The sequence below is a fragment of the Puma concolor genome, chromosome C2 (genome assembly GCF_028749965.1).
Source record: "Puma concolor isolate L17-30 chromosome C2, mPumCon1.1.hap2, whole genome shotgun sequence".
Lineage (NCBI taxonomy): Eukaryota > Metazoa > Chordata > Mammalia > Carnivora > Felidae > Puma > Puma concolor.
Window position 1 is genome coordinate 37,128,213 of NC_141675.1, and position 26,599 is coordinate 37,154,811.

Consider the following 26,599-nt stretch of genomic DNA (forward strand, 5'->3'; position numbering starts at 1 on the left):
GATTTGGCTTATGTACAATGTTTAAGGTTTATCGGTACAGTCTTTTCAAAATAAATACAGCTTTTTAATGAAACATCTACTTTAATTTCCTTACAGTCTCAAAACAAATTGTTTTATTTCAATATAATGACAACTTTATACAAAGAACAAATAAAAAATCACCATTATTTTTAAGAAAGGCAAACATTTAGAACTGTAACATAATAAACATTTATACTAGGTACTTACGAGATTGTTAAATGTAATAAACAAAAACACCTTTGTAATTTGTACCAGCTACTTTTGTCACTTGTGTGCATTTAAATAATGAGAATTTTTAGTTCAATACAACTGTGACTAGATTTGACAGTTTGCGAATGCTAAGGTTTTGGTGGTAGGACAATTTTACAGAAATGTCTGGAGACATTAGAAACATCTCTGTTGTAATAGACATAGAATTTTGAGATACATATGTTAATCAACACATGCTTTAATTTTGCAAAAGCGGCTATGTCAAGGCTTTGTTTAGAAACGTTGCTATCTCTGATTGTCAATATTTGGAGTTATTCTACTTTAATGCATGTCTGATAAGTAAATAACTTTGCTATAGCTGTTTTTCCAGATCTGCCTGTAATAGGGGGAGGGGAGAGGAGGTAAGGTAGCTACTTAAATTATTAGTCTTACCCAGCCGTGTGAGAGTATAAGCGTATTTCTGTAACCATCTGAAGAAATTTTGCTATTTTTACCATGTTCTTTTAAGTGTATGTGTATGTATGTGCACACACAGTGTATACAGTTATCTGTCCTTCCACTAAATTTACCCAGTGGTAAAGTTGTAGGACTGAATTGTCTAACTAACGTGCATAAATTCAGCCCTTGATGTCTTTGCTAATTCTACTAAAGACATAATCAACTTCAAGTAAGTATACTAAATCTAGTTTTTACAACACAAATAAGGGGAGCAGAGACATTAAACATATGGCAAGATGTCTCTGATGCCTACAGTCCTACTCTCATGCCTACACTACCATATGCATTGTCTCCTACTCTCATGCTCACAACCACCGTATGTGTGATCTCCTGTTCTCACACTCACACTCACTCATAGGTACTGCTCCCCTTAGGTGAGTAATGAACCTGAGGTTTAGAAAAGTTATGTAACTTGCCCAAGGTCCAAGACATGGCCAGCAGAAAGAAGGGTCTCCAACCTGAGTCTGGCTTATTCCAAAGAATACAAAGCATACAATTGTCATTGTACTCTACACCACCCACTGATCTTGGCCTTAAAGTATGTTTAATTATGATTACAGAAATGATCGAAAACACATTTTATGGCTTTTTATAAATGCAAATGTGTCTTCTATTCTTTTTGTTGGCTTAAATGTTCGTATGTTTTCATATTCTCAGTAGACTACAGTAGTGATAGTTTTGTTGTTAGGAAACATTTCATATTTTCCCATTTGTTCTTCTGTTACCTTAGGAAGGTGAGTGGAAAGTCAGGGAGGAAACAATGAGTGTACAGCAATTACTAAAGAAGCACAGGTTAAATGACTTGCCCATGATTACCTGTTGAGTGACTTACAAGAGTTAAACCAAATACAGACCTTCTCCCCCCTCACCACTTGCATCTGTCATCTCACTGTCAGGTTAAGTGTTGACTCCAGTCTGAAACAAAAGCTGTAGGTGAAATGACAAAAAACAAAAATGGTCTTCAGTTCATCTTCATTTTTATATGGAATATTGATACCTTTTTTAAAGGAAAGATTTTCACTTAGTTGTTTTTATTGCATCATCTTTGATGTTATCAAGACTTTTGAGGGAAAATTGAAACAATATCCTAGAACTGAAAATAATGTATCCTAGTCTTAAGGGTTTCAGTATAACCACTAGGTAGTGCTAGAGACCACTTTTATTGTTGCAATTTCAGGAGTCTCTTCTTGCAGATGAGCAAAGAGGTATTTTCCAAAGTAAAATATTTCTGAAGACCTGGTAGCTTTGCCTTTCATTTTATTAATTATTTTTTATTGTTCCTTTCAGATTTTTTTAGCCAGAGGTTTAATTTAGTCATAATCATTACTTTAATTTAGTCATAATCATTAGTACCATTTCATCAACTCAATCCCCACTAGACAAATTGTATTGATCTCCTATTTAGTTTATGTTTTTTTTCAATATTTTTTACTTTGTCATCTTTGTTTTTTAATTCAGTGTTTTTGTGCATGACATTTCACCATTTTTTTTCCTGCAGATGACCCTCATGTTCAGTATTCTGCAGTGAGCAGCTTTGTATTTCTTCGTTTCTTTGCTGTAGCCGTAGTATCACCTCATACTTTTCATTTGCGACCTCATCATCCAGTAAGTGTTGTTCTTCTCAAAGCTTTATTCCATTTTTATTTATTTTTATTTAAAAAAGAGAAAATAACAAGCCAGTTTCACTTGGCTTTCTTGTAACTGGTACTTAAATTTACTTGGCATTTTTCTTAGCCATTTCAGCCTTTCAGAGAAGGCTAAAAATTCTATTTTTTGTTATTAAAAAGATATTATACAAAAGTAATAAAATGCGGATAGTTGTTGAAGCTTGATGATAGTTGCAGAGAAGATCCATTATATTTACCATTATATTTGCTATTGTGTGTGTGTGTGTGTGTAAATTTCCATAGTAGTAGGGTTGGTTGTTTGTTTGTTTTCCATGAGTTACAGGTTTAATCTTAAAGGTATTTTTAAATCTCACAGAAATTTGAAGAGATTTATTTCTGAAAGGTGTAGAAACTTTGGAATATAATTTGTTTGGTATCTCCACATTTTTACTTTTTATCCACCTGATATTATAAATATATGAGATTTAAAACTTTAAAAACATTCTGAAATCCTATTTATTTATATCTGTGTACTGTGTAGATCTATGTGTTAACATTTTTAAACTCCTATTTTTGCTGTTTGTTTCTTTGTCATGCAGAATATTTTTGCTGATTGATTTTAACCCTTTATGTTCTAACTATTTTATAATCTTATCTAATTGCTTTCATTGCTAATTTGTGTAGCAAGTAAGAGTCATAGCCAACATTTACTTAGGGCTTTGTACTAGGCCTTCTTCTAAGTACTTTGTGTTTTAACTTACTTAGTCCTCCCTGTAAGGTCAATTCTGTTATCATCCCCATTGACAGATAAGAAAATTGCAATTGAGTAATTTCTCCATGGTCACACAGCTGATGAAATAAGATTTGATCTCACTCAATTTGAACTGAATTAGACTGGAATGCTGTCGTCTCCTTCAGTCTTCCCAGTCTTTGAGCTCACCCCTCTTCTTTCCTGCCGTAAGGGCACTTAAGGTGTTCTAACACCTATAATGTAGCACACACTGGTGCTCAACACTGATGATGTGGTGATGAGGAAGACACTCTCTGTCCTTAGAAAACTTCACTAATACAGGGTAGGGAAGGCACAGGGGTTTTAGAGTTAAACTGGGCTTTGAAGGCCACCCTTTGTGTTCACAGTTGCATGACATTGCCCACTCATTTAACTCTGAGAACTGAGTAGAACCTTGCTGCTGTTGCAGCAGCACACCCTTTCTTGCCAAAGGACAAACAGGCTGTGAGTAGCTGCAGCAGAGAGTGGGTCAGTGTCCTTTCATTCACAGGAGTGTCCTTTCTCCGGCCTTGTTACTAAAGCTGTGCAGAATTCTGGGCCACAAAAAGTTTAGCAGCAGCATTCTGGGTATAAACAGAACTCCTACCTCTGAGCTTGTGACCCTCCCTTGTATTCAGACTTGGATTTGCATATTTCTGTAACAGATGTTGCAATAAAGTCCTTCTAACCACAAACTTTGTATTTTAGGTCACTTTTCCAATGAGTGTGCTAGAAGGACTGGTTCATACTGTGTCATGTAACTTTATTTAGTTTGCTTTTAAAATTTTTTTTTTTCAACGTTTATTTATTTTTGGGACAGAGAGAGACAGAGCATGAACGGGGGAGGGGCAGAGAGAGAGGGAGACACAGAATCGGAAACAGGCTCCAGGCTCCGAGCCATCAGCCCAGAGCCTGACGCGGGGCTCGAACTCACGGACCGCGAGATCGTGACCTGGCTGAAGTCGGACGCTTAACCGACTGCGCCACCCAGGCGCCCCTATTTAGTTTGCTTTTAAATGTAAACTTATCCCTCTTCTTAAGAACTTTCGTTCTAATTAGGAGAATAGGGCAAATACATAAGGTATATAATCTAAACTAGTACTTAATTAGTACCAAGGTAAGTAGTTTAGACAATTCATACTACAGAAGTTGAGAGCAAGGAGTAATCCCAGGGACCTCAGGGTGATGGAATTGTCAAGACCAGTATTGAAAGTTACAGAGTGGTTGGGGAGGGGAACCAGTTAAAGGTTGTTGGATTTACATTTAGAAGTTCTTCGAATTTTGAGAAGCCAGTTTTAGTAGAGTACAAGAAAATCAGATTGCAGAAGATTAAAAAATAGGTAAGTGTAGTTTTTACACCTGTGGCTTAAAGATATACACAAATTTAAGCGTGTACGTTTGTATACATATACACGAATGAATACTCTTTTTTTTTCTTTTTTAAGAGAGTGTGAGTTGGGGCCGGGGGTGGGGAGAGAGAAAGAGAATCCCAAGCAGGCTCCACACTCAGCACAGAGCCTGATGCAGGGCTCAGTCCCATGACCCTAGGATCATGACCTGAGCCAAAATCAAGAGTCATACGCAACCAACTGAGCCACCCAGGCACCCCTGAATAATTTTTTTAAAACACTAATTTTTGGGGACACCTGGGTGGCTCGGTTGAGCATCTGACTCTTGATTTTGGCTCAGGTCATGATCTCACAGATTTGAATTCGAGTCCCACATCAGGCTCTGTTTTGATGGTACGGAGCCTGCTTGGAATTCTGTCTCTCTATGCCCCTCCTCAACTCTTCCTCTCTCTCTCTCTGTCTGTCTCTCTCTCTCTCTCAAAATAAATAAATAAACTTAAAAAAAAAAATTTGAACAGGGAAGTCTTGATGAAATTCAGTTCAAATTCAGTTTATTAGCCATTGTTAAGAATCTTATATTCTTCAAAGGCAGAAAATTTTAGGGATCTTTTATACATATAATGGAATCTTACATGTTCTAGCTGAAATATTTCTGAATAACTATAAGGTGTGTAACTGTTTCATAAATATATCATAATGATCATATCCCAGATGCTCCATTTTTTCCAGATTGCCTTTCATCTTTGTCGTCTCTTATCCTTCACATTCACTGTTATTTCCAGTGTGGGAATTCTAAAATATTGAGGAATGTAACCAAAAACATAGAGCATTTCTGTATGTAAATTTTGATGGAAGATACTTGTTTATTTGAATCTCCAAAATAAAGATATTCTCTATGTGATAAGGAAATTGATTATGCAGATACATGGTTTGGTGGAAACTCATTAGGTTATGTACATTTAAAATCTGGTCATTTCACTATATGTAAATTATACTCCAGTTAAAAAAAAAAGGAAGGAGACAAGGACTAATCAGGGAACTGTTTAATTAATTTTACTTATATTTACTTTTTTCTGGTAGACAGGCTAAAAAATAGCTTGGATAACAGATCCAAGTAGTTATCCTCTGCTAAGATCCTACATGAACCAGGTGACTTCTCATTTCCTAAGTTTAGTTAGGTCGTTGCTTCCAGGATGAAAATAATTGATTGTAGAAGCTATATCTTTGAGTAGGATTAGAAGGTGGGTGGAGTACAGAAAATTTGGAAACTGTCATTTTAAGTTCCAATGTAGAAAATGTAGACCTGCTTGACCTTTCAAGAGTGAGTACAATTTGTTAGGTAATCCAACCTGCCATGTTGTGCAAAGCAACATATATACTACTGGTGAGTTGTGCCCATCATAAGCTAGATTTTTACTACATTAGTGATTTGAATCAACATTTTTGAATCACTGTTTTAAAGCAACGTAGCCTATTCACTCTATTCTACCTTTTACACAAATTCTATTTCCTAAAAACTTAACAGTTTTGTGTCTCTTTTACATTCTTTAGGATGCACAGACAATTAGAACATTAACTCTCATCTCAAAAACCATTCAAACATTGGGAAGCTGGGGAAGTCTGTCCAAAAGCAAGGTAAGTCTTTACATCTTCTGCTTTGTGGTCACACTTCTGTTGTTGCTTTTTTTTTTTTTTTTCAAGTTTGAGAGAGAGAGAGTGCAAGCACATGCATGAGCAGTTGGAGAGGCGGAGGGAGGGAGGGGGTGAGAGAGAGACAGACAGACAGACAGACACTCTTAAGCAGGCTCCACACCTGGGATCATGACCTGAGCTGAAATCAAGAATCAGACGCTTAACCGACTAAGCCACCCAGGCGCCCCTGTATTCACACTTCTAAATGTTATTATACCTTATCCCTCTCTCTCACTCATTCCCTTCCAAATTAAAATACGCATACACAGATGCAGTAGCTGTCTTTTAGATAGCTGTTGTGTCTTAGTCATCTGTTAAAGAAGTTTCATTTAAACTAATATATCTAAGTGGAGGAGAGAGTCTAGTGAACAGATGTAAGAACCCTCTATTGATCTGTTAGTGCCATATCATCTAATAGCTATTGAAAGAAATCCCCCTCCAAGTCCTATAACTCTCTTGAAATACATGATTGATTCCTTTTAGGCCTTAATCCTCAGCTTAAAAATACAGTTCATTATATTCTTAGTTCTCTACTTAACATATATGAATTCTGTGTGTTTTTTTTTCCTAGTCAAGTTTCAAAGAGACATTCATGTGTGAATTTTTCAAAATGTTTCAAGAAGAACGATATATCATAGCAGTTAAAAAGGTATGATTGTTTTACTCTGGGAATAGTAACATTTCTTATCATAATAGCATCAGGGAAATAGCATTTCATATTATTCCTAGAAGTTAACCCTCAGTTTAAAAAAATAATGTTTAACTTGTACATCAAATGTAGAAAAGCTATCTTTTTCTTCCTTTCTTCTCCCGTAAAAAACTATGGGATTTTTAGCTATGGAAATACCTAAATGTTTAACAACAGCTGCTATTGCCAGTGTCTTAGTAACACAAATTACAAATAGCTAGATATAGTGTTTCTTACCAGCAGCACTATCAACAATTGGGTCAGATAATTCTTGATTATGAGGGGCTGTCTTGTGCCTCTGTAGGCTGTTTAGCAGTATCCTTGGCCTGTACCGATTAGACGCTGGTAGGATGCTTTTAGATTTGACAGTCAAAAATGTCTGTAAACATTGCCAAAGTTCTGTGAAGGACAAAATTGCTTCTGATTGAGAACCTCTGATCTAGGGATAAAGGCTTAGTATGATGCTTGATGTATAATAAATAAATACATGAATTATCAACCATTTTATAAAATATAGTAGGCTTATGGTAGTAAGTTAAGGCAAGTTACTGTAAATTAAAATGTACAGAAGACTACAGTATTTAATATCCTAACGTGAGGTTTATAACATACAAAAATTGCTGTACTTAGAAACTGAGAATGTTTTGAAAGGATCTGTAATTCCTTGAGTCTTTTTTTTTTTTTTAAAGCTTATTGATTTATTTTGGTGGGTGGGCAGAGAGAGAGGGAGAGAGAGAATCCCAAGCAGGCTTTGCACTGTCAACACAGAGCCCAACATGGGGCTTGATCTCACAAACCGTGAGATTATGACCTGAGTCAAAATTGAGTCAGATGCTTAACGAACTGAGCCACCCAGGCACCCAGATTTCTTGAGTCTTGAGTTCTAAATCATTCTAAATTTTTTTTTTTCAACATTTATTTATTTTTGGGACAGAGAGAGACAGAGCATGAACGGGGGAGGGTCAGAGAGAGAGGGAGACACAGAATCGGAAACAGGCTCCAGGCTCTGAGCCATCAGCCCAGAGCCTGACGCGGGGCTTGAACTCCCGGACCGCGAGATCGTGACCTGGCTGAAGTCGGGACGCTTAACCGACTGCGCCACCCAGGCGCCCCTAAATCATTCTAAATAAAATGTAGTGTTATTGTAAAACCCTAAAATTTGTAAAGTTATTTTGAAGTAATCTAAACTTGGCTTGAAGGAAGTACTGTATTTTATTTATCACAATTTTGATTTAATGAATCAAAATTAGGCCAAATTTTAAAGATGTCACTCAATTTCTATAGCATGATTGATTCACAGTTGACTGCCAGGAGTATATTTTGATGAAGTGTATGTTTGCACTTTTTTGTGTGTGTGCTTAGAATTCTTATAGGGAGTCAGTAGATGAAAATGATGATTTTTTAAAAAATAAAACCAGTTGGAATTTTTCATCTAGAATTGTGCAAGTTCAATCAAAGTCTTTTTAAGCAATCACTGAAGGCTTTTGAGGAGAAAGCCTTTCAAAAGAATAGGTAGAGGAAAAACTGCCCTTTTATTTGTAGGACATTGTTGAAACATCTGTGGGACAGCGTAGGCAGACTTTTGTTGGCAAGATTATGATATACTGTCTTTTGTTTTAGGGTTGTTTTCCCATTTTTTTGACCTAGGTTATGGTAGCAGCTGATTTTTTTTTTTCCCTGATAAAATCAGAATGTGTAGAGTTGATAATGTCAGTGGAGAAAGTAGTTAAGGGTCCCAGGAGTTTAGCCTGTTCCTGATCTGTCTGTCCTGTGTCACCCACTCACATTCTCCTGGACTATCACCATAATACATTTCCTATGTCAGATTTGGTTCTAGACTCCTAAACCAGCATAGGATATTTTGCCCTAATCTAAGTTTTCTTTATTATTTACTTACTAAGTTTGGATATATGCATTGCTAGAAATTGTAGAAGCCTCTGAAGCCCAGTTTCTCATTTTGTATTGGTGTACTATTCCCACAGAGTTTAGCAAGGGTAACCTGGATAGTTCTATAAACAGAGTGACCATATAATTTAGTGTGCAAACCTCGACACTTTAAAGAGTGAAAATGAACACTGTGGATAATGTTGGGATCACAGCTGTAGACAGGGATGGCCCTGAGCAAATACCTATATTCACCCTGCCTGTAGTCCATCTTAATTATTGTGTTTTCTTTCACTTGATATAATTGTATTTACCTCATAGCTCCGTATAAATATAACAAATACTAGATGTAATAATTGTCATAAGTAAATAAGTATTTTTCAAGTAAATAGATCAGTGCCTTCAGGCAAATACTGAGAAATGAAATATTTAAGTAAGTCTGTGACCCTCCGTTAGTGAACAGTCCCTCTTTGAGAACTGGAGATAGGACAGGACACTTCTTTAGTTCCCTTGTGTACTTGTTCTGTATCACCACATATAATGCAAAAGAAACTGTTCTTGTTCCTTTACTTACCAAGATTTCCTTCTTACATGCTAGAAGTAAACATTAGAAAAAATTGTAAGTGTGGCTTCTGGTGGGCAGTCTATAGCCAGTCTTAAGAAAATATGACTGCCCACAATTCTACTTTAGATTAGGCATTTGTACCTCAGTGTTATCCCTATTGGAATGTAAGTTTTGTTTTGTTTTGTTTTGTTTTTTTGTCCCACATGAGACAACGTAGAAAAATATAAAGGAAAAAGCAAGGACTAAACAAGTAGGTAGTTCATTTATGGGGCAAGATAGGATTCCTCTCTAAGAACAAGGATTGTTCCTTGAAATACTAATTTCTTTTTTCCATGAAGAGACAGCTGCATGCCAGGAAGCTCTTGACCAGTCAGGGTAGCATATTCATGAAGCTAACTGCTCTTCACAGGGGTGGCCTGCCATTGCTAGAGATGGGTACTCCAATGTTCTTGAGCCACCATATTCTCACATTCCCCCTAGGAAGTTTATAAATGGAGATTAGATTTCCAGGTTATTCCAGAGAACCCAGTTACACTTCAGTCATAATTATGGAGTACTATCTCTCCAGGCTAAAGTCAGTTATATGTAATAGAAGTTAGCAAAGTCTTTTCTATAAAAGAGTAAATATTCTTCTCTGCTTTTATTTTTGTTTTTGTTTTTCCAGCCCTTTAAAAATATAAAAACTGTTCTTAACTCATAGGCCTTACAAAAATAGGCTGCAGGTTGAATGTGGCCCACTGAACCATAATTTGGTTATCCCTGACTTAAAATATAGGTTCACGATCCTATATCTAAAATCTTTGGGACCAGAAATATTTCAGAATTTTAAAAGATAGTAAGTATATACTGTGTATTATATTACACCCTAGTGTGGCCCGGGGTAGCACCCCATAATCAAACATACTATATAGTACAGTGTGTGAATATTCACACTAAGTAGGATAAATACAGACTATTAATAGCCTTTGCTAGTTCAAGTTAAGTTGTACCCTCAAATGAGTTTTCTGTAAATCAAAAACAAAACAAAAACAACTCTTTTTATTCACAGCTTTATAGATTTCAGAGTCATAGTTTAGGGATCGTAGATTGAGCTATTTTTACAGAGAAATGTATTCTGGGTTTTAAGTAACTTGAGAATAAACTTTTTAAAATACGTAGCCAATGTGTAACTTAGGATTTCCTGTACAATTAAATATGTGTTTTGTTTTAGAAGTTACAATTATATGTATTCCTCAGTAAAGAACTTTACAATATTATTAGTGATATTTAAGACAACTGAATTTTTGATGTATGTTATCACAAAGTATAATTTTTGCCCATTTCCCTGTTTAGTTCTTGGATGAAATTTCATCAACTGAAACTAAAGAGTCCAGTGGTACGAGTGAGCCTGTGCACCTGAAAGAAGGGTAATTTAATGAATTTAGAGATTAAAGTCATGTGTCAGTATAGACGTTACGTAAGTACAAAAAGCAGGAGTCTGGAAGTGAGGAAATCCGGGTTTTGTTCCATCTTAGAACTGCCTAAGTAACATCCATCAGGTAAGTTACAGTAGCATATGAACCTCATGCCAAATGGGCATGATTCCTTGTTCATACATTCCTCGAGTAGTTTTTCAAATAGAATGAAATTACAGGTATTAGAGTAGTACTTTGAAAACTTCAGTCTTGAAGTAGTGTTATCATCAGAAGTTAAAGGGAAACTTCAGGTAAGTTTGGCCCTTTTAGGTCTGAATAGCACAGTTATAAATATTAAATTAGTTAAAAACTTTATTCCCTTAGCATGGCCAAAATAAATGCAAAAGTTATGGATGACAAAGACATTTTTGTATATGTAATACAATCTTACTCAGCCTTTCATGTCATTTAAAATCAAAGAACAGGGGCGCCTGGGTGGCGCAGTCGGTTAAGCGCCCGACTTCAGCCAGGTCACGATCTCGCGGTCCGTGAGTTCGAGCCCCGCGTCAGGCTCTGGGCTGATGGCTCAGAGCCTGGAGCCTGTTTCCGATTCTGTGTCTCCCTCTCTCTCTGACCCTCCCCCGTTCATGCTCTGTCTCTCTCTGTCCCAAAAATAAATAAATGTTGAAAAAAAAAAAATTAAAAAAAAAAATAAAATCAAAGAACAATTCTTTGTTTTGGATGAACTACTTTAATATTTGTAGCTAAATTTTTACATCTGTTGTTTTGGCAGTGAGATGTATAAAAGAGCTCAGGGAAGAACTCGGATTGGGAAAAAGAATTTCAAGAAACGGTGGTTCTGCTTAACAAGCAGAGAGCTCACCTACCACAAACAGCCAGGTAGTTGTGTTTATGCTTTATTGTGGGGTCTTTTCCTGGTCCTCGGTGAAGATTTCTTTTTTGCTTAATGTAACTCCAGTGAACCTTTTCACTTTATTACTGTAGTTGATAGTTTCTTGCAGTGGTGCACACACACTAACGATATAGTAAATATTTGACAAATGACACCATGTAAATTCCATTTTTTTCCTCACATATGCTCTGTTGTCTAAAAAAAAAAAAATCCCTGGTAAATCCCAGGATTCATCTAGAACTTGGAAATTTCTTTAACTCTCAGAGCCAAATTGGTAAGAATCAATACTTAATAAATGAGAGTATTTTAGTGGTTTGCTGGATAACATCAGCCAGAGTTTTTCCACAGTCACACCACAGATTGTGATTCCTGTACAGTTACCACATTCATTCTAGTCTTTTGGCCAAGCTAACTTCAAAATGGAACTTTTAGTGACTGACTTCCTGAGAAAGCACAAATGGGCTATTTGGATAAAGAAATCCATCTCTGAGGGATTCAGAGAAGCAAAGTTTGTCCTTCAGTGGACTGACACAGTGCTTAAAACCTCCACCTTTTAAGTTCATTCCCTTGGAGTCAAACATGATCCACAGAAGGCCATTAGCTCCTGCTGGTATCATAGCAAGAAGAACTTAATATCTAAATCATGGACCATATTCCATAAACCCATTTATTCAAGGTGATCAGGATACAAAGAAATTTACTTAACCAAAAAGGCCAGTTAAAGGAAGAATCATTTTAAAACAGACAAAAATGTGCATACATATCTTAAATATTTACATATTTGTTTGCCAGATCTTCTGGTAGAGAACCAAGATCTTTTCTTTGAATATGGATCTATAGATTGGATTTCCCTTTGTCTTTATTTTGCAAATATACCTATAATGTATCAGTTTTCTGGTTGATTTCTCCAAAGTTTTTCCAAATTTAAATACTTGAAAAGGAATCCAAGTACAGAATTTTATTAGATTTCATGATAGTCACCCCTAATCTTTTACAGGTGTCTCACCCCCATGTAAATCAGCTTTGCTTATACAGGTGTGGGCCTCCTTTTTTGGTGTTTTTCAAAGCACTCACCTGATTTTCAAATAAACAATAAACCTCTTAGTAAGGGGCACTTATTTTGTCACTTTACATATATTTAAGTAAATTATAATTAGAACATGGAAAAATGGCTTAAACAGGTTTGAAAACAAACCCAACAGGGTTGGCAAACAAAACAGCCTAACCAGTGGAAACATAGAGTACAGGCTTAATAGATAGTAACCTAGCAACCACAAGCATTCAGCATCCCATGAGCATCATTCGTTAATGTTTCACAAGGACTTGGAGAGTCTCTGTTAATCCATTAGCTCTGTTAGGTAAAGATCTGTTCAGAGAGCTTCCGCTATAAATTCTGAAATGGTAAAACAAACAACAGCCATAGGATACTTTCAAGAGAATGTAGATTCAGTTAAGTAGAATGGTTCTGTGGAGATTCTTAAAGAGTAAAGTGATAAGAAAACTTGTTTCATGATTCCTTATTATGGCTCAACCAGAATGACTACATAAGACTAATTGTATTAGTAAGGTAGAAGAAACCAAAGGCATTTTTATTTGTCACCCACATAATTTGTTATGGCATATCAATAGTCAGTCATAATTTGTTATGGCATAAAGAGCAACACGTTACATCCTTAGCCTTGCAGACCATTTTTTAAGCTAAATATGTTTTGAATGTTTTAGAAGTTACAGCTTATGTTGAATACTAAGTAAATGTTCTCACGTACATAGCAGCTTTGTAAAAAATACCTGTCATAATAAGCTAATTATGTTAGTACGTTGAAATAAAATTTAAGGTAAGTTAGTTGTTCTCCATGAATAAATTAGCTATTTTTTCCTCATTTAAAGTATTTTCTAATCTAAACTAGTATTCTAAAGTCTTTTTTGGGTTTAGCCCTTTAAGAATCCAGTGATTCTTTCCTCCAGAAAAATACACATACAAACTGGACATAGAATTTTGCATATAATTTCAATGAGTCTGTAGATCCAGAGTTCATCTACGGTTCTTAAGAACCTCTGCTCTAACTAGTGATCCTATGAGGACAAAATTCTATAGAATGATCAGGCTGCCGTAGGTATAAAATAGACACATAGAAATTACATTGTTTTCAGGCCCTAAGAAATTTAACCTATTGGAATGACTTTGGAGGAATAAGCTCTCTTACATAAAGTTTAAAGATTATTTACCAAAGCGTACAGTTTTAAGCATCCATGCTTTTTGTTTTAACTATTTTGATGGATTTTTCCAAAATGTATTACATGCTTCCCTGCCTTCTAAAAAAGAATTCATTGAACGTAAGTGAACATTTTCTAGATGAGTTGCGGCTGCCATTGATAATATTAATTATTATGTAGTGCTTTGATTTAGTGATGTTTTCAGGGCCGCTTATGAGTGTGTGCAGCTGTTTACTCCCCAGCTAAAATGGCTTGGACTGCTGTGCTTTTTTGTGTTCCTGTGTTTGCTTTATATGGTTTTTCTCTATCCCTTTTATATTTAGGCTGTTACCTTAAATCTCTTGTGCTGTCAGTGAACCATAACGTAACATCACACTCCCACCTCCATCACTCAGCTCCATTTTTTACTACACATATACTTTGAGAAAACAGGTACTGTGTTTGTTAAAATTATGCTTAAAATTAAAAGGCTTTGATGGAAGACTTCAGGACTTTGCTCTCTGAAGAAAATGCATGGGCTTTGGATTTCTCTGGTTGTTCAGCAAATGTTTTGCTTACCTTTCTATTTCTTTGCTGTTTCTGGATAGCCAAGACTGCTAGTTCTACTTGTTATATGACTTTAGTGTGTGAAAGAATGCCTCCCAAATTTTCTGTAATATGGACACTAGTATTCTGAATCAAATATTTCTGCCACTTAGAATCAAACAGTAGTCTTTTCCCAATTTACTGGAAAAGGAATGAATAGAATTTTCTCAATTTTAAGGGTTTTTCCTAAGTAAGTTACTAAGTTTTTGATGCCTGTTTACATAAATGCTAACAAGAGATAGTATACAACTTATCTTCATTACAACTAGATTAATGAGACTGTATGACACTCAGCAATCAGTCATGATTATATTGACAGTTTTTTATGCACGTGTGCTTGTGATCTGGTTTTATATGCTATATTGCAGTATAGTCATCTTCTATAAGTAGAAGTTTTTCTAGCTGTATACTGAAATCAAATGAGTTCTTGACCTTCCGGTCTCTTCCTTTTTCATCCAGCCATTGAACTGCGCTTCACCAGACTGGCTGCTGCAGTTGCTTTAACTTGTGCTCTTTTACCTTCGTGCTTTTGCATGTGCTCTTCCTAGAAGTTCCCATCTTTCCTTCTTTACCTGTGTGATTTGTTGTCTTTTAAGCCTCAGATCCAGTATGTGCTCTTTATGGAAGTCATTTATAAGCTTCTAGGCACTTCAGTTGAGCTTTTCCCTTATTGTGCTTTTTTAATCACCTTAGGAGTAACACCTGTCACACTGTGTGGTCCTTACTTTTGTCTGTCTCTTCCTCTAGTCTTTAAGAGCCTCTGTCGGGGGACCACATTTTTACTACCTTCATTAATACATGGAGTAAACGTTTTTAATAAATGGTGTTCTTCGAAGAATGCCATGTCTTACCATCTGAATTACATTAAGAACCACTGCTCTTGGTTTCTAAATTTCCACCAAGAATACTAATAATAGATTATTAGCAAATTCATCTCTGAAATTCCATCTTGTGTTCTCCAAACTTGATTAGATATTGTCCACTCTTGGAGACCTGATATACACAGATACATACAGCCTACACAACTTCCATGTGATATCAAATGTTCCAGTTCATATATCATCTATCTAGATGGTGGTTTTTTTTTTTTTAATGTGTATTTATTTTTGAGAGAGTGAGTGGGGGAGGTGCAGAAAGAGAGGGAGGCAGAGAATTCAAAGCAGGGTTCGTTCTAACAGCAGAGAGCCTGATGCAGGGCTCAAACTCACGAACCACAAGATCATGACCTGAGCCAAAGTCAGACGCTTAACCAACTGAACCACCCAGGCGCCCATACGTGGTGTTTTAAACATAAATCTCAATAATACATTTAGGTTGACTTGGTTTTCACCTGTTCATATTTTTACACTCAGGGTTCTGCAGTATTTTTTCTTTGATAGCTAATGAACACTTCATTGTTGCAGTCATACATTCATTCAATAAATATTTTATTGAGTGCCTACTGTGTGCCAGATCCTTGGCTCTGGAGAAAACAGTAGTGAATAAAGATACCATAATGTTTGCCCTTATGGATTTTCATAGCTTAAAAGTGATAAATAAAAAAAAATGTATTGGATGATTATAAATGAGATAGACAAAAATAAAGCAGGTAAAGAGAATAGAGGATGATAGGCTTATGAGGAGAGTTGCAGTATTAAAAAGTCTAGCCAGTGAGGGCTTCGCTAAGAAAATGACATTTTGAGCAAAGACCTAAAGATGATAAGAGAGTAAGTCAGGTGGAAATCTGGGTTAATAGTGATGTGTAGTTAACAGCAGCCAGTACAGAGGCCCTGAAACAGGAGCATGCCTAGAGTATTCAAGAGATAAGAGAAAGCTCTTTCTGGTTAGTGGGGAAAGAAAACATAAAGGGGTAATCATAGGAACTTAGAACAAAGAGGTCATGGAGAAGCTAGATATGTTAGGGCTTTGTGAGCCATTCTAAAACTTTTACTCTGATTCAAAGATGGAAAGGCATTAGAGAGCTTTAAGGAGAGGAATTACATTATTAGACTTATGTTTTAATAGGAGTAATCATTATGCCATATGGAGAACAGAATGAAAGGGGAAGGAGACCAGTTAAGAGGCTAGGGGGCAACTCAGTGGCTCAGTCAGTTAAGCATCCAACTCTTGATTTTGGCTCAGGTCATGATCTCATGCTTCGTTATATCATGTCCCATGTCAGGCTCTGTGCTGACAGTGCGGAGCCTGCTTGGGATTGTCTTTCCTCTCTTTCTTTGCCCCTCCCTTACTCACACTCTTTCTCTCTCTCAAAAATAAGTAAACATTAAAAAAAAAAAAAAAGGGTATTGCAGTAATTCAGGGGAACAGAGATAATGGCTTGGACCAGTTGGTAGCAATGGAGGTGATAAAAATGGATCACATTCTGGATCTTTTTGAATGATAGTACTCAGATGTTTTGCTAAAGAATGAGTTATCAAGAGTGAGAGAAAGGCAAGTCAAGGATAACTCCAAGGATTTGGGCTTGTACAACTACACTGATGAAGTTGCCTTTTTAGAAAATAGACACATGAGTTCTCAATAGTGAAGAAACTTGTACAGCCATACCTCAGAGATATTGTGGGTTTGGTTCTAGACCACAACAATAAAGCTAGTTCACAATTAAGTGAGTCAAATGAGTTTTTTGGCTTCCCATTGTGTATAAATGTTATCTTTACACTCTACTGTGGTCTATTAAGTGTGCAATAGCATTATTTCTAAACAATGTACATACCTTAATTTAAAAATACTTCATTGCTTTATCCATTTATCAGTTGATGGGCATTTAGGCTCTTTCCATAATTTGGCTATTGTTGAAAGCACTGCTACAAACATTGGGGTACATGTGCCTCTAGGAATCAGCACTCCTGTATCCTTCAGATAAATTCCTCATAGTGCTATTATATATACAATGGAATATTACTTGACAATGAGAAAGAATGAAATCCTGCCATTTGCAGCAATGTGGATGGAACTGGAGGGTATTATGCTAAGTGAAATAAGTCAGTCAGAGAAAGACCGCGTATGTTATCACTCATATGTGGAACTTGAGAGACTTAACAGAAGACCATGGGAGAAGGAAAGGGGAAAAAATAGTTACAGAGAGGGAGGGAGGCAAACCATTAGAGACTCTTAAATACAGAAACAAGCTGAAGGTTGATGAGGAAGTGTGGGGGATTGGGGAAAATGGGTGATGGGCATTGAGGAGGGCACTTGTTGGGATGAGCACTGGGTATTGTATGTAAGCGATAAATCACAGGAATCTACCCCCCCAAACCAAGAGCACACTGTATATACTATATGTCAGCCAACTTGACAGTAACTTAGATAGATAGATAGATAGATAGATAGATAGATAGATAGATAGATAGAAAGAAAAGAAAGAAAGAAAGAAAGAAAGAAAGAAAGAAAGAAAGAAAGAAAGAAAGAAAGAAAGAGAAAGAAAAAAGAAAGAATTACCTCATTGCTAAGAATGAAATCTTGGATTTGCAACGATGTGGATGGAGCCTGGGTTTATTATGCTAAACAAAATAAGTCAGAGAAAGACAAGTACCATATGATTTCACTCATGTATGGAATTTAGGAAACAAAACAGATGAACATCTGGGAAGGGGATTAAAAAAGAGAGAGGGGAGCAAACCATAAGAGATTCTTAATATAAAGAACAAACTGAGGGTTGATGGAGGGAGGTGGGTGGGGTATGGGCTGAATGGGTGATGTATATTAAGGAGGACACCAGTTGTGTTTAGCACTGGGTGTTACATGTAAGTGATGAATCACTAAATTCTACTCCTGAAACCAATATCACACTGTATGTTAACCAACTAGAATTTTCAAATTTGGAAGAAAAAAGTTAAAAATAAAATTGACCAAAAAAGTTTTCATTGCTAGAAAATGCTAACAATCTTCTGAGCTTTCAGCCAGTCGTAATCTTTTTGCTGGTAGAGGATCTTGCCTCAGTGTTTGGCTGCTGACTTGATCAGGGTTAAAGTTGCTGAAGGCTGGGGTGGCTGTGGCAGTTTCATAAAATAAGACAACTATGAAGTTTACCACATCACTTGACTCTTCATGAATGATTTCTCTGTTGCATGTGATGCTGTTTGATAGCACTTTGCCCACAGTAGAACTTCTTTCAAAATTGGAGTCAGCCTTCTCAAACTGTGCCTCTGCTTTATCAATTAAGGTTTATGTAATATTCTAAATCCTTTGTTGTCATTTCAGCAGTCTTCATGGCATCTTCACAGGAATAGATTCCATTTCAGGAAACAGCTTTCTTTGCTCCATAACAAGAAACTTCTCATCCATTAAAGTTTTATCATGGAATTTAAAGTTTTATCATGAAATTACAGGAGGTCAGTCATAATCTTTAGGCTCTGCTTCTACTTCTCTTGCTCTTTCCAACACATCTGCAGTTGCTTCCTCCACTGAAGTATTGAACCCCCTCAGTGTTACCAATGAGGGCTGGAATCAACTTGTTTCTTCGAAACTCTTGTTAATGTTGATATTTTGACCTCTTGGCATGAACTGTGAATATCCTTAATAGCATCTAGAATGGTAAATCCTTTCCAGAAGGTTTTCAATTTATGTTGCCCAGATCCATCAGAGGAACCACTATGTATTTCTTAATAGCTATGTATTTCTTAAATGTCAAGACTTTAAAGTCAAAATTACTCTTTGATTCCTGGGCTGCAGAATGGATGTTGTGTTAGCAGCCATGAAACATTAGTCTCATTGTACATCCTCATCAGAGTATTTGGGTGATCAGGTACCTTGTAGTGAGCATTAATATTTTGAAAGGAATGTTTTTTTTCTGAGCGGTAAGTCTCAACAGTGGGCTTAAAATATTTAGTAAACCATGTGGTAAACAGATGTGCTGTCATCCTGGCTTTGTTGTTCCATTTATAGAGCATAGGCAGAGTAGATTTAGCATAATTTTTAAGGGCCCCAAGATTTTTGGAATGGTAAATGAGCATTGGCTTCAACTTAAAGTCAGCTACATTAGCTCCTAACAAGAGAGTGAACCTGTCTTGCGAAGCTTCGAAGCCAGGCATTGACTTCTCTCTAGATATGAAAGTCCTAGATGGCATTTTCTTCCAATATAAGACTGTTTTGTCTACATTGAAAATTTTGTTTAGTGTAGTTACCTTTATTAATTACCTTAGCTAGATCTTCTAAGTAACTTGCTACAGCTTCTACATCAGCACTTGTTGCTTCGCTTTGTACTTTTGTGTTATGGAAATGGCTTCTTTCCTTCTTTTTCTGCTAGCTGCAAACTTTTCTTGTGGAGCTTCCTCACTTCTGATAGCCTTCATAGAGTTGGAAAGAGTTAGGGCCTGGCTCTGGATTCGACTTTTGCTTAAAGGAATGTTGTAGCTGGTCTGATCATCTATCCCGACCACTAAAACTGTCTCCATATCATCAGTAAGGCTGTTGCAGTTTCTTATCATTCATGTGTTCACTGCAGTGACACTTTTTATATTTCCTTCAAGAGCTTTTCTGTTGCATTCACAACTTGGCTGTTTGGCACAAGAGACCTAGCTTTGAGCCTGTCTTGGCTTTCAACATTCCTTCCTCACTAAGCTTAATAATTTCCAGCTTTTGATTTAAAGTGAGACGTACAACTGTTCCTTTCACTTGAACACTTAGAGGCCATTGTAGAGTTATTCATTGGTCTAATTTCAGTATTGTTAGGTCTTAGGGAATAGGGAGGCCCAAGGAGAGGGAGAGAGATAGGAGAATGGCTGGTTGGTAGAATAGTCAGAATGCACATAACATTTATCAATTAAGTTTGTTGTCTTATGTGGGCATAGTTTGTGGCACCCCAGGAGAATTACAGTAGTAACATCAAAGATCACTTATCACCATAACAAATACAATAATAATGGCAAGGTTTGACATACGGTGAGAATTACCAGAATGTGACACAGACACGAGGAGAACAGATGCTGTTGGAAAAATGGTACCAATGGGCTTGCTTGATGCAGGGTTGCCACGGACCTTCAATGTATAAAAAACACAGTATCTGTGAAGCACAATAAAGAAGCACACAATAAAATGAAGTATGTCAGTCTTAGACTCATTCTTTCATAGATAACAGATATAAACTTGGAAGAATATATAAAACAACTCTCTGAAGGATTTGACCCTCAAAAACTGGGAGCCATGATGGAATATATGATTATATGGCTTTTCTCTCTGAAAGCACTCCTGGCCAGTGCAATGGGAGATGGCTGAAATTCAAGCAGAAAGCCACAGTTTTGTTGGCTTGAGGTATCGAAAGATACAGTTCAGGACTGCCAGAGGAGCTGGAAATTGAGGAGAAAAAAAAAAAAAAAAAAAGGATGAGCCTTCCACTCTGTATATGAACTCCCCTGAAATCCTTGGCTGACTCTTCAACTGCTTCTGCATTGGGGAACTTCAAAGAAGTTACTGAAAAGCAGTAACAGGAAAGATTTAAAAATATGAACAGATTTCAGTTTCTTTCCTCAGGAGAAACAGTTTGGATTTTAGATGGGCTTAAACACACTGAGGTTTTCATTGAAATATCAAAAGGGCAGTGGCTCAGCAGTGAAGACTGTGTCCTAAGATTCAGAATAAAATATAAAACCAAGCCTCAGAGCAATCAACCAATGCAACTGTACAAGGGAAGGTAACTGAATCCACCTTATCTACAATGTGTCATTCATAATGTCCAGTATACAATGAAACGTTAACAAGTTTGAGAAGAAACAGTAAAATAGGACACATAGCTAAGAGAAAAAGGAATCATTATAAGTAGACCCCTCTGGGATGCCTGGCTAGCTCAGTCGGTTAAGCATCCAACTTCAGCTCCAGTCACGACCTCGTGAGTTTGAGCCCCACATCAGGCTGTGTTGACAGCTCCGAGCCTAGAGCCTGCTTCAGATTCAGAGTCTATGTCTCCCTCTCTCTCTGCCCTGCCCCCCCCCACTCTCTGTCTCTCTCAAAAAATGAACAAACATTAAACTAAGAAGTCCCCTATGTGGTTTATGTGTTGGAATTACAGACATGAACTTTAAAGGTATTATAAGTACTTCAAGGACAATGTAAGACAGTTAAGAATAAAGAAATGAGGGATTTCATTAAAGAAAACAATAGAAACTTAAAAGGAATCAGATGGAAATCTAGAAGTGAAATATTTCAACTGAAATATTGAAGAAGAAACGTTCAGGAAACTTGAAGATAGATTAGTAGAAATTATCAAATCTAGGAACACAGGGAAAAAAGTCTGGAAGCGAAAAAAACCAGTAGAACCTCAGTGGCTTTTGGAATAATATTTGGCAGTCTAGTAAATGCATGATTAATGTCAGGAGAGTAGAGAAAGAGTAGAGCAGAAAAAATATTTGAAGAAATAATGGCCTAAATTTTCCTGAATTTGGTGAAAAAATTTATTTTACAGATCTAAGAATCTCCCTGAACTCCAAACCTGATAAATATAATCACACTTAGGCCTCTATAGTAATTAAACCAGAGATATATAGAAAATCTCAAAAGCAGAACAGAAGACAGAGTGCATGCAGGAGAACAACAGTACAGTTGACAGCTAACTTCTCATAAGAAGCAACTAAAGCCAAAAGACAATGGAATAATAACCTCTTTAAAGTGCTGGAGAAAAAAAGCTCTCAACCTAGAATCCTAGTGAAAATTTCCTTTATTTTTTTAAAATGTTTATTTGTTTTTGAGAGAGAGTGCACACGAGCAGGGAAGGGGCAGAGAGAAGTGGGGACAGAGACTCCAAAGCAGGCTCTTTGCTGACAGCAGGCAGCCCATGTGGGGCTCATACTCAAACCGTGAGATCATGACCTGAGCTGAAGTCGGACGCTTAACCAACTGAGCCACTCAGGTGCCCCGAAAATTTCCTTTAAAAATGAAAATATCCTTTAGGGTAGATGAAAGCCAGGAGACTCCATTGCAAACAGCTTTGTATTGTAGGAATGCTAAAGGAAAATTTTCAGGCTGAAGCGAAATAACACCGCATGGAAACTTAGATGTGCAGGAAGGAATGAAGAGCACTGGAAATGGTAAATATGTAGGTAAATGTAAGAATGTCTTTTCTCTTTTCTCAATTTCTTTAAAAAACAACTGTTTATGGGGGCGCCTGGGTGGCGCAGTCGGTTAAGCGTCCGACTTCAGCCAGGTCACGATCTCGCGGTCCGCGAGTTCGAGCCCCGCGTCAGGCTCTGGGCTGATGGCTCGGAGCCTGGAGCCTGTTTCCGATTCTGTGTCTCCCTCTCTCTCTGCCCCTCCCCCGTTCATGCTCTGTCTCTGTCTGTCCCATAAATAAATAAAAACGTTGAAAAAAAAAAAAATTAAAAAAAAAAAAAAAAAAAAAAAAAACAACTGTTTATGGACACCTAGGTGGCTCAGTCAGTTAAGTGTTTGACTCTTAATTTCGGCTCAGATCATGATCTCGTGGTTCATGAGATCAAGCCCCATGGAGCCTGTTTGGGATGCTCTCTCCCCTCTTTCTCTGCCCCTTTCCCCACCCACTCATGCTCTCTCTCAAAATAAATAAATAAAAAGCAATTGTTTAATGCAAAATTTATAACACTAAATTACGCAGTTTATAACAAATTTTGATATAGGACAGGAGTAGCAGAAAGGGAAGGGATAGACTAAATTATTGCAAGGATTTTGTATTTTATGTGAAATGACAACATAATTTTAAGTAGACTGTAATGAATTAAGGCTGTATATTATAATCTCTAGAACAAAAACCTTTTTTAAAAAAAGTATAGCCCACCCCTTCTCCCTTACCCAAAAAGTAAATAAGCAAATATGGCAGGAGAGGAAGAACAATGGAGCAAAAATCAGATGGAGTAGGTAGAAAACAAAATGAAACAAAAAATAGCAAAATGATAGCTTAAACACAGCCTTATCAATAATTACAGTAAATGTAACATCATATTCAATATCAGGAGCAAAGCAAAGATTATCTACTTTTCTCAATTCTATTCAACATTGTGCTGTAATAAGATTGTACAACACAATGAGATTGTAATGTAATAAGGCCAAAAAAAAAAAAAAAAAAGGAAGGGAAAGAAGGGAGGGACACCTGAGTGGCTCACTCAGTTAAATGTCCAGCTCTTGATTTTGGCTCAGGTCATGATCTCACAGTTAATGAGTTTGAGCCCCATGTCAGGCTGACAATGTAGAGCATGCTTCGGATTCTGTCTCTCTCTCTCTCTCTCTCTCTCTCTCTCAAAAATGTTTTAAAAAAATTTTTAAAGGAGAAAATGGGGTGTTTCAGTCGGTTAAGCATCCAACTTTGGCTCAGGTCATGATCTCACAGTTTGGTTTGTGGGTTCGAGCCCCATGTCAGACTTTGTGCTGACAGCTCAGAGCCTGGAACCTAATTCAGATTCTGTGTCTCCCTCTCTCTCTTCCCCCTCCGCTCGCACTCTGTCTCTCTGTCTCTGTCTCTCAAAAAAGAAATAAACATTAAAATAAAAGGCATACATAGGTATCCTAAGGAATCTTCAAAACAAATACTTGAACCAATAAGTGGAGGCCTTGAGATACAAGATTCATATATATATAAACCAATTGTATTTCTATAAACCAGAAGGAAACTGCTAGAAAATGAAATCTTTAAAATACCATTTACAGGGGCGTCTGGGTGGCTCAATTGGTTAAGCGTTGGACTCTTGGTTTTGGCTCAGGTCATGAGTTCGAGCCCTACATCAGGTTGCATGCTAACATCATGGAACCTGCTTAGAATTCTCTCCTTCTTTCTCTGCACTTCCCTCGCTTGCTGCTCTGCCTCTCTCAAAATGAATAAATAAAACTTAATAAAAAAAATACCATTTACAGTAGCAGCTCCCCTCCTCCCCTCCCCAAAAAAATATTTAGCAATAAATTTAACCTAAGAAGTACAAGACCTATGCACTGAAAACAATAGAACATTACTGAGATAAAATAAAGAAGACATAAAGGAGACCTACATCATGTTTGTGAACTGGAAGATTCAGTATTTTTTAAGAAGTCACTTCTCAAATTTACCTCTCCAGTTCATCTTGATTTTAACACAGTGCTACTCCAAATCTCAGCAAGCTTTTTTTGTCATATTCACAAAGTTGTAAGATCACTAATTCTGGGGCATTTTCATCACCCCAGAAGGAAACTCTATGCCCATTAGAAGTCACTCGTCATTCCTCCCTTCTCCCAGCTCCTAACAACTATCTGTTTACTTTCTGTGTCTATGAATTTGCCTGTGCTGGGGATTTCATATAAATGGACTCATAAAATATATAACCTTTTGTGACTGACTTTTTTCACTTAGCATAATGTTTTCTAAGCTCATCAATGATATAGGCTGAGTCAGTGCTTTGTTCCTTTTATGACTAAATCCATTGTATGGATATAAGCCAAATCTTGTTTATCCATTAATAAGTTGGACATTTAGATTGTTCCCAATTTTTTACTATTATGAGCAATTCTGCTGTGAACATTTGTATGGACATATGTTTTTTATTCTCTTGGGTGTGTGTATACGTAGAGATGGAATTGATGAGTCATATGGTAACTCTTTTTAGTAGAAATAATGGAGATTTTAACTGAAACCAGGTTTCATTCATCTAATAGGGAAACTTAATGCACTAACATTTATTACGATTATTATGATTACTGCTTTGTTTTGTGCTTTCTGTTTACTAGGCTTTTCTGTTTATTGGGTTTATTTTCCTTTTCCTGCCTTTTTATTGTAATAATCAGGCCCACACACGTTCTTGATTGCATGCTCGTACACTCTGTCTCATGAGAGAATTTGGGCATCATATTTCAACTCTGCAGTTGTTAACAGACAAATTTAAACTTCCATGTTTATCTTAAGGTCTACAGTTAATCAAAGTCCCCACTCAGGAAAAGAACCGTAGGATGCTTTCAATTCATTATTTCCCCAAACTAATGGGAAAGCTAATGACACCCTAGTGAAGTCATCCAAAATGTAATACTAGGTTCTCATTTTTCTTTTAACTTTATATGTTACATTTTAATGATTTTCTATCCATGCTTAACAGTTTTGCTGATTTCTTTACCCAGCAATATTTCTTGCATAACATATTTGCCTTTTCCTGCATTTATTTTTTATTTTGCAGGAGTGCTTCCTCAAAGAATTATTTCAATAGGCTTATGGCTGATAATTGTTCTGAGTCTTTGAGTATTAAACAATGTATTTTACCCTTACTCTTCAATGATAATGAGACTGGATTTAAAATTTTCCCTCAGAACTTTGAAGATACTACTTAATGGTTTCCTAGTTTACATTTTTGCTGGTGAGAATTTTGATATCAATCTGGTTGTCTTGATTCTTCTCCCTAGAAACTTTTAGGACTTTCTTTAGTCTTCAAGTTCTAATATTTGACTCCCTAGTATGAGGTAATGGTCTTTTTCTTTCCATCCTGCTCAGCACTTGGGTCCTTTCAGTCTGAAGATTGCTATTTTTATCTCTGGGACATTTCCATTGGTAATTTTCTCTGGAACACTCTTTCTGTTCTGCTTCTGGAATTCTTATCAGGTATTGAAACTTCTAAATCTGTCCATCATGGCTCTTCTTTTAATTTTTTGTGTCTTTGTTCTTTTGTACTGTATTTTTGGAGAGCCCTCAGTGAAATCTCCTCTTTTACTAATTCAACTTGCAATTCATTTCAGTTAATATTGCTAACTATGAAGTTAACTCTAACGACATCATGATAGTATGTGTGCCTGGGAGCAATGTGTTTTCTCTACAAATGCTGTTATAATTTGCCCAGAAATGAACAAATCCAGCAATTAATTCCAGGGTGTGTGAATGCTTTATGTATAAAATAAATCTAAAGATAGAAACTTCCTGCAAAAATATAAAATTATCTGGAATTTCTATGGTGCTACCCCATGTAGATCAGTACCCAAAGGAAATTTATTATACCCTTCATTTCCTTAAATGTTATCCTCTTGTTGCGTCTGTGTGTCTCCTTCAGGGTGCTGATTTTCCTCATTGTTTTGTGATCTTTTTGGTGATTTCCTCATCTTTATGTTTTTACAGTCTGTTCATCTGCTTGAGTGTTCAGTAGCCTCCTGCCAATGATTGTGAGGGAAGTACAGGACAAGCTGCCAAGGGGCAAGGCTGCGGGTGCTTGTGTCCTGGTGTGGATGCTCTCCTTCCCTCTGAGGGTCAGCGACTACCTGTGACATAGTACTGTGGTTGCAGCCCCAGTAGGCATCATTACTGCTAGAGCC

General features: G+C 36.7%; 1 protein-coding gene across 3 annotated transcripts in view; it reads left to right on the plus strand.

The window, feature by feature from the left end:
* RASA2 (RAS p21 protein activator 2) overlaps positions 1–26,599 on the plus strand; it is a 125,626-nt gene that overhangs the window by 88,262 nt on the left and 10,765 nt on the right. For 2 of the 3 annotated variants that reach the window (XM_086674422.1, XM_086674424.1), the window contains exons 15-19: positions 2,228–2,334; positions 6,006–6,089; positions 6,718–6,795; positions 10,616–10,689; positions 11,471–11,580. In XM_086674422.1, coding sequence (XP_086530548.1) covers positions 2,228–2,334; positions 6,006–6,089; positions 6,718–6,795; positions 10,616–10,689; positions 11,471–11,580 — 453 coding nt within the window. The remainder of the gene's footprint in view (positions 1–2,227; positions 2,335–6,005; positions 6,090–6,717; positions 6,796–10,615; positions 10,690–11,470; positions 11,581–26,599) is intronic. The other variant, XM_086674423.1, reaches the window with a different exon arrangement.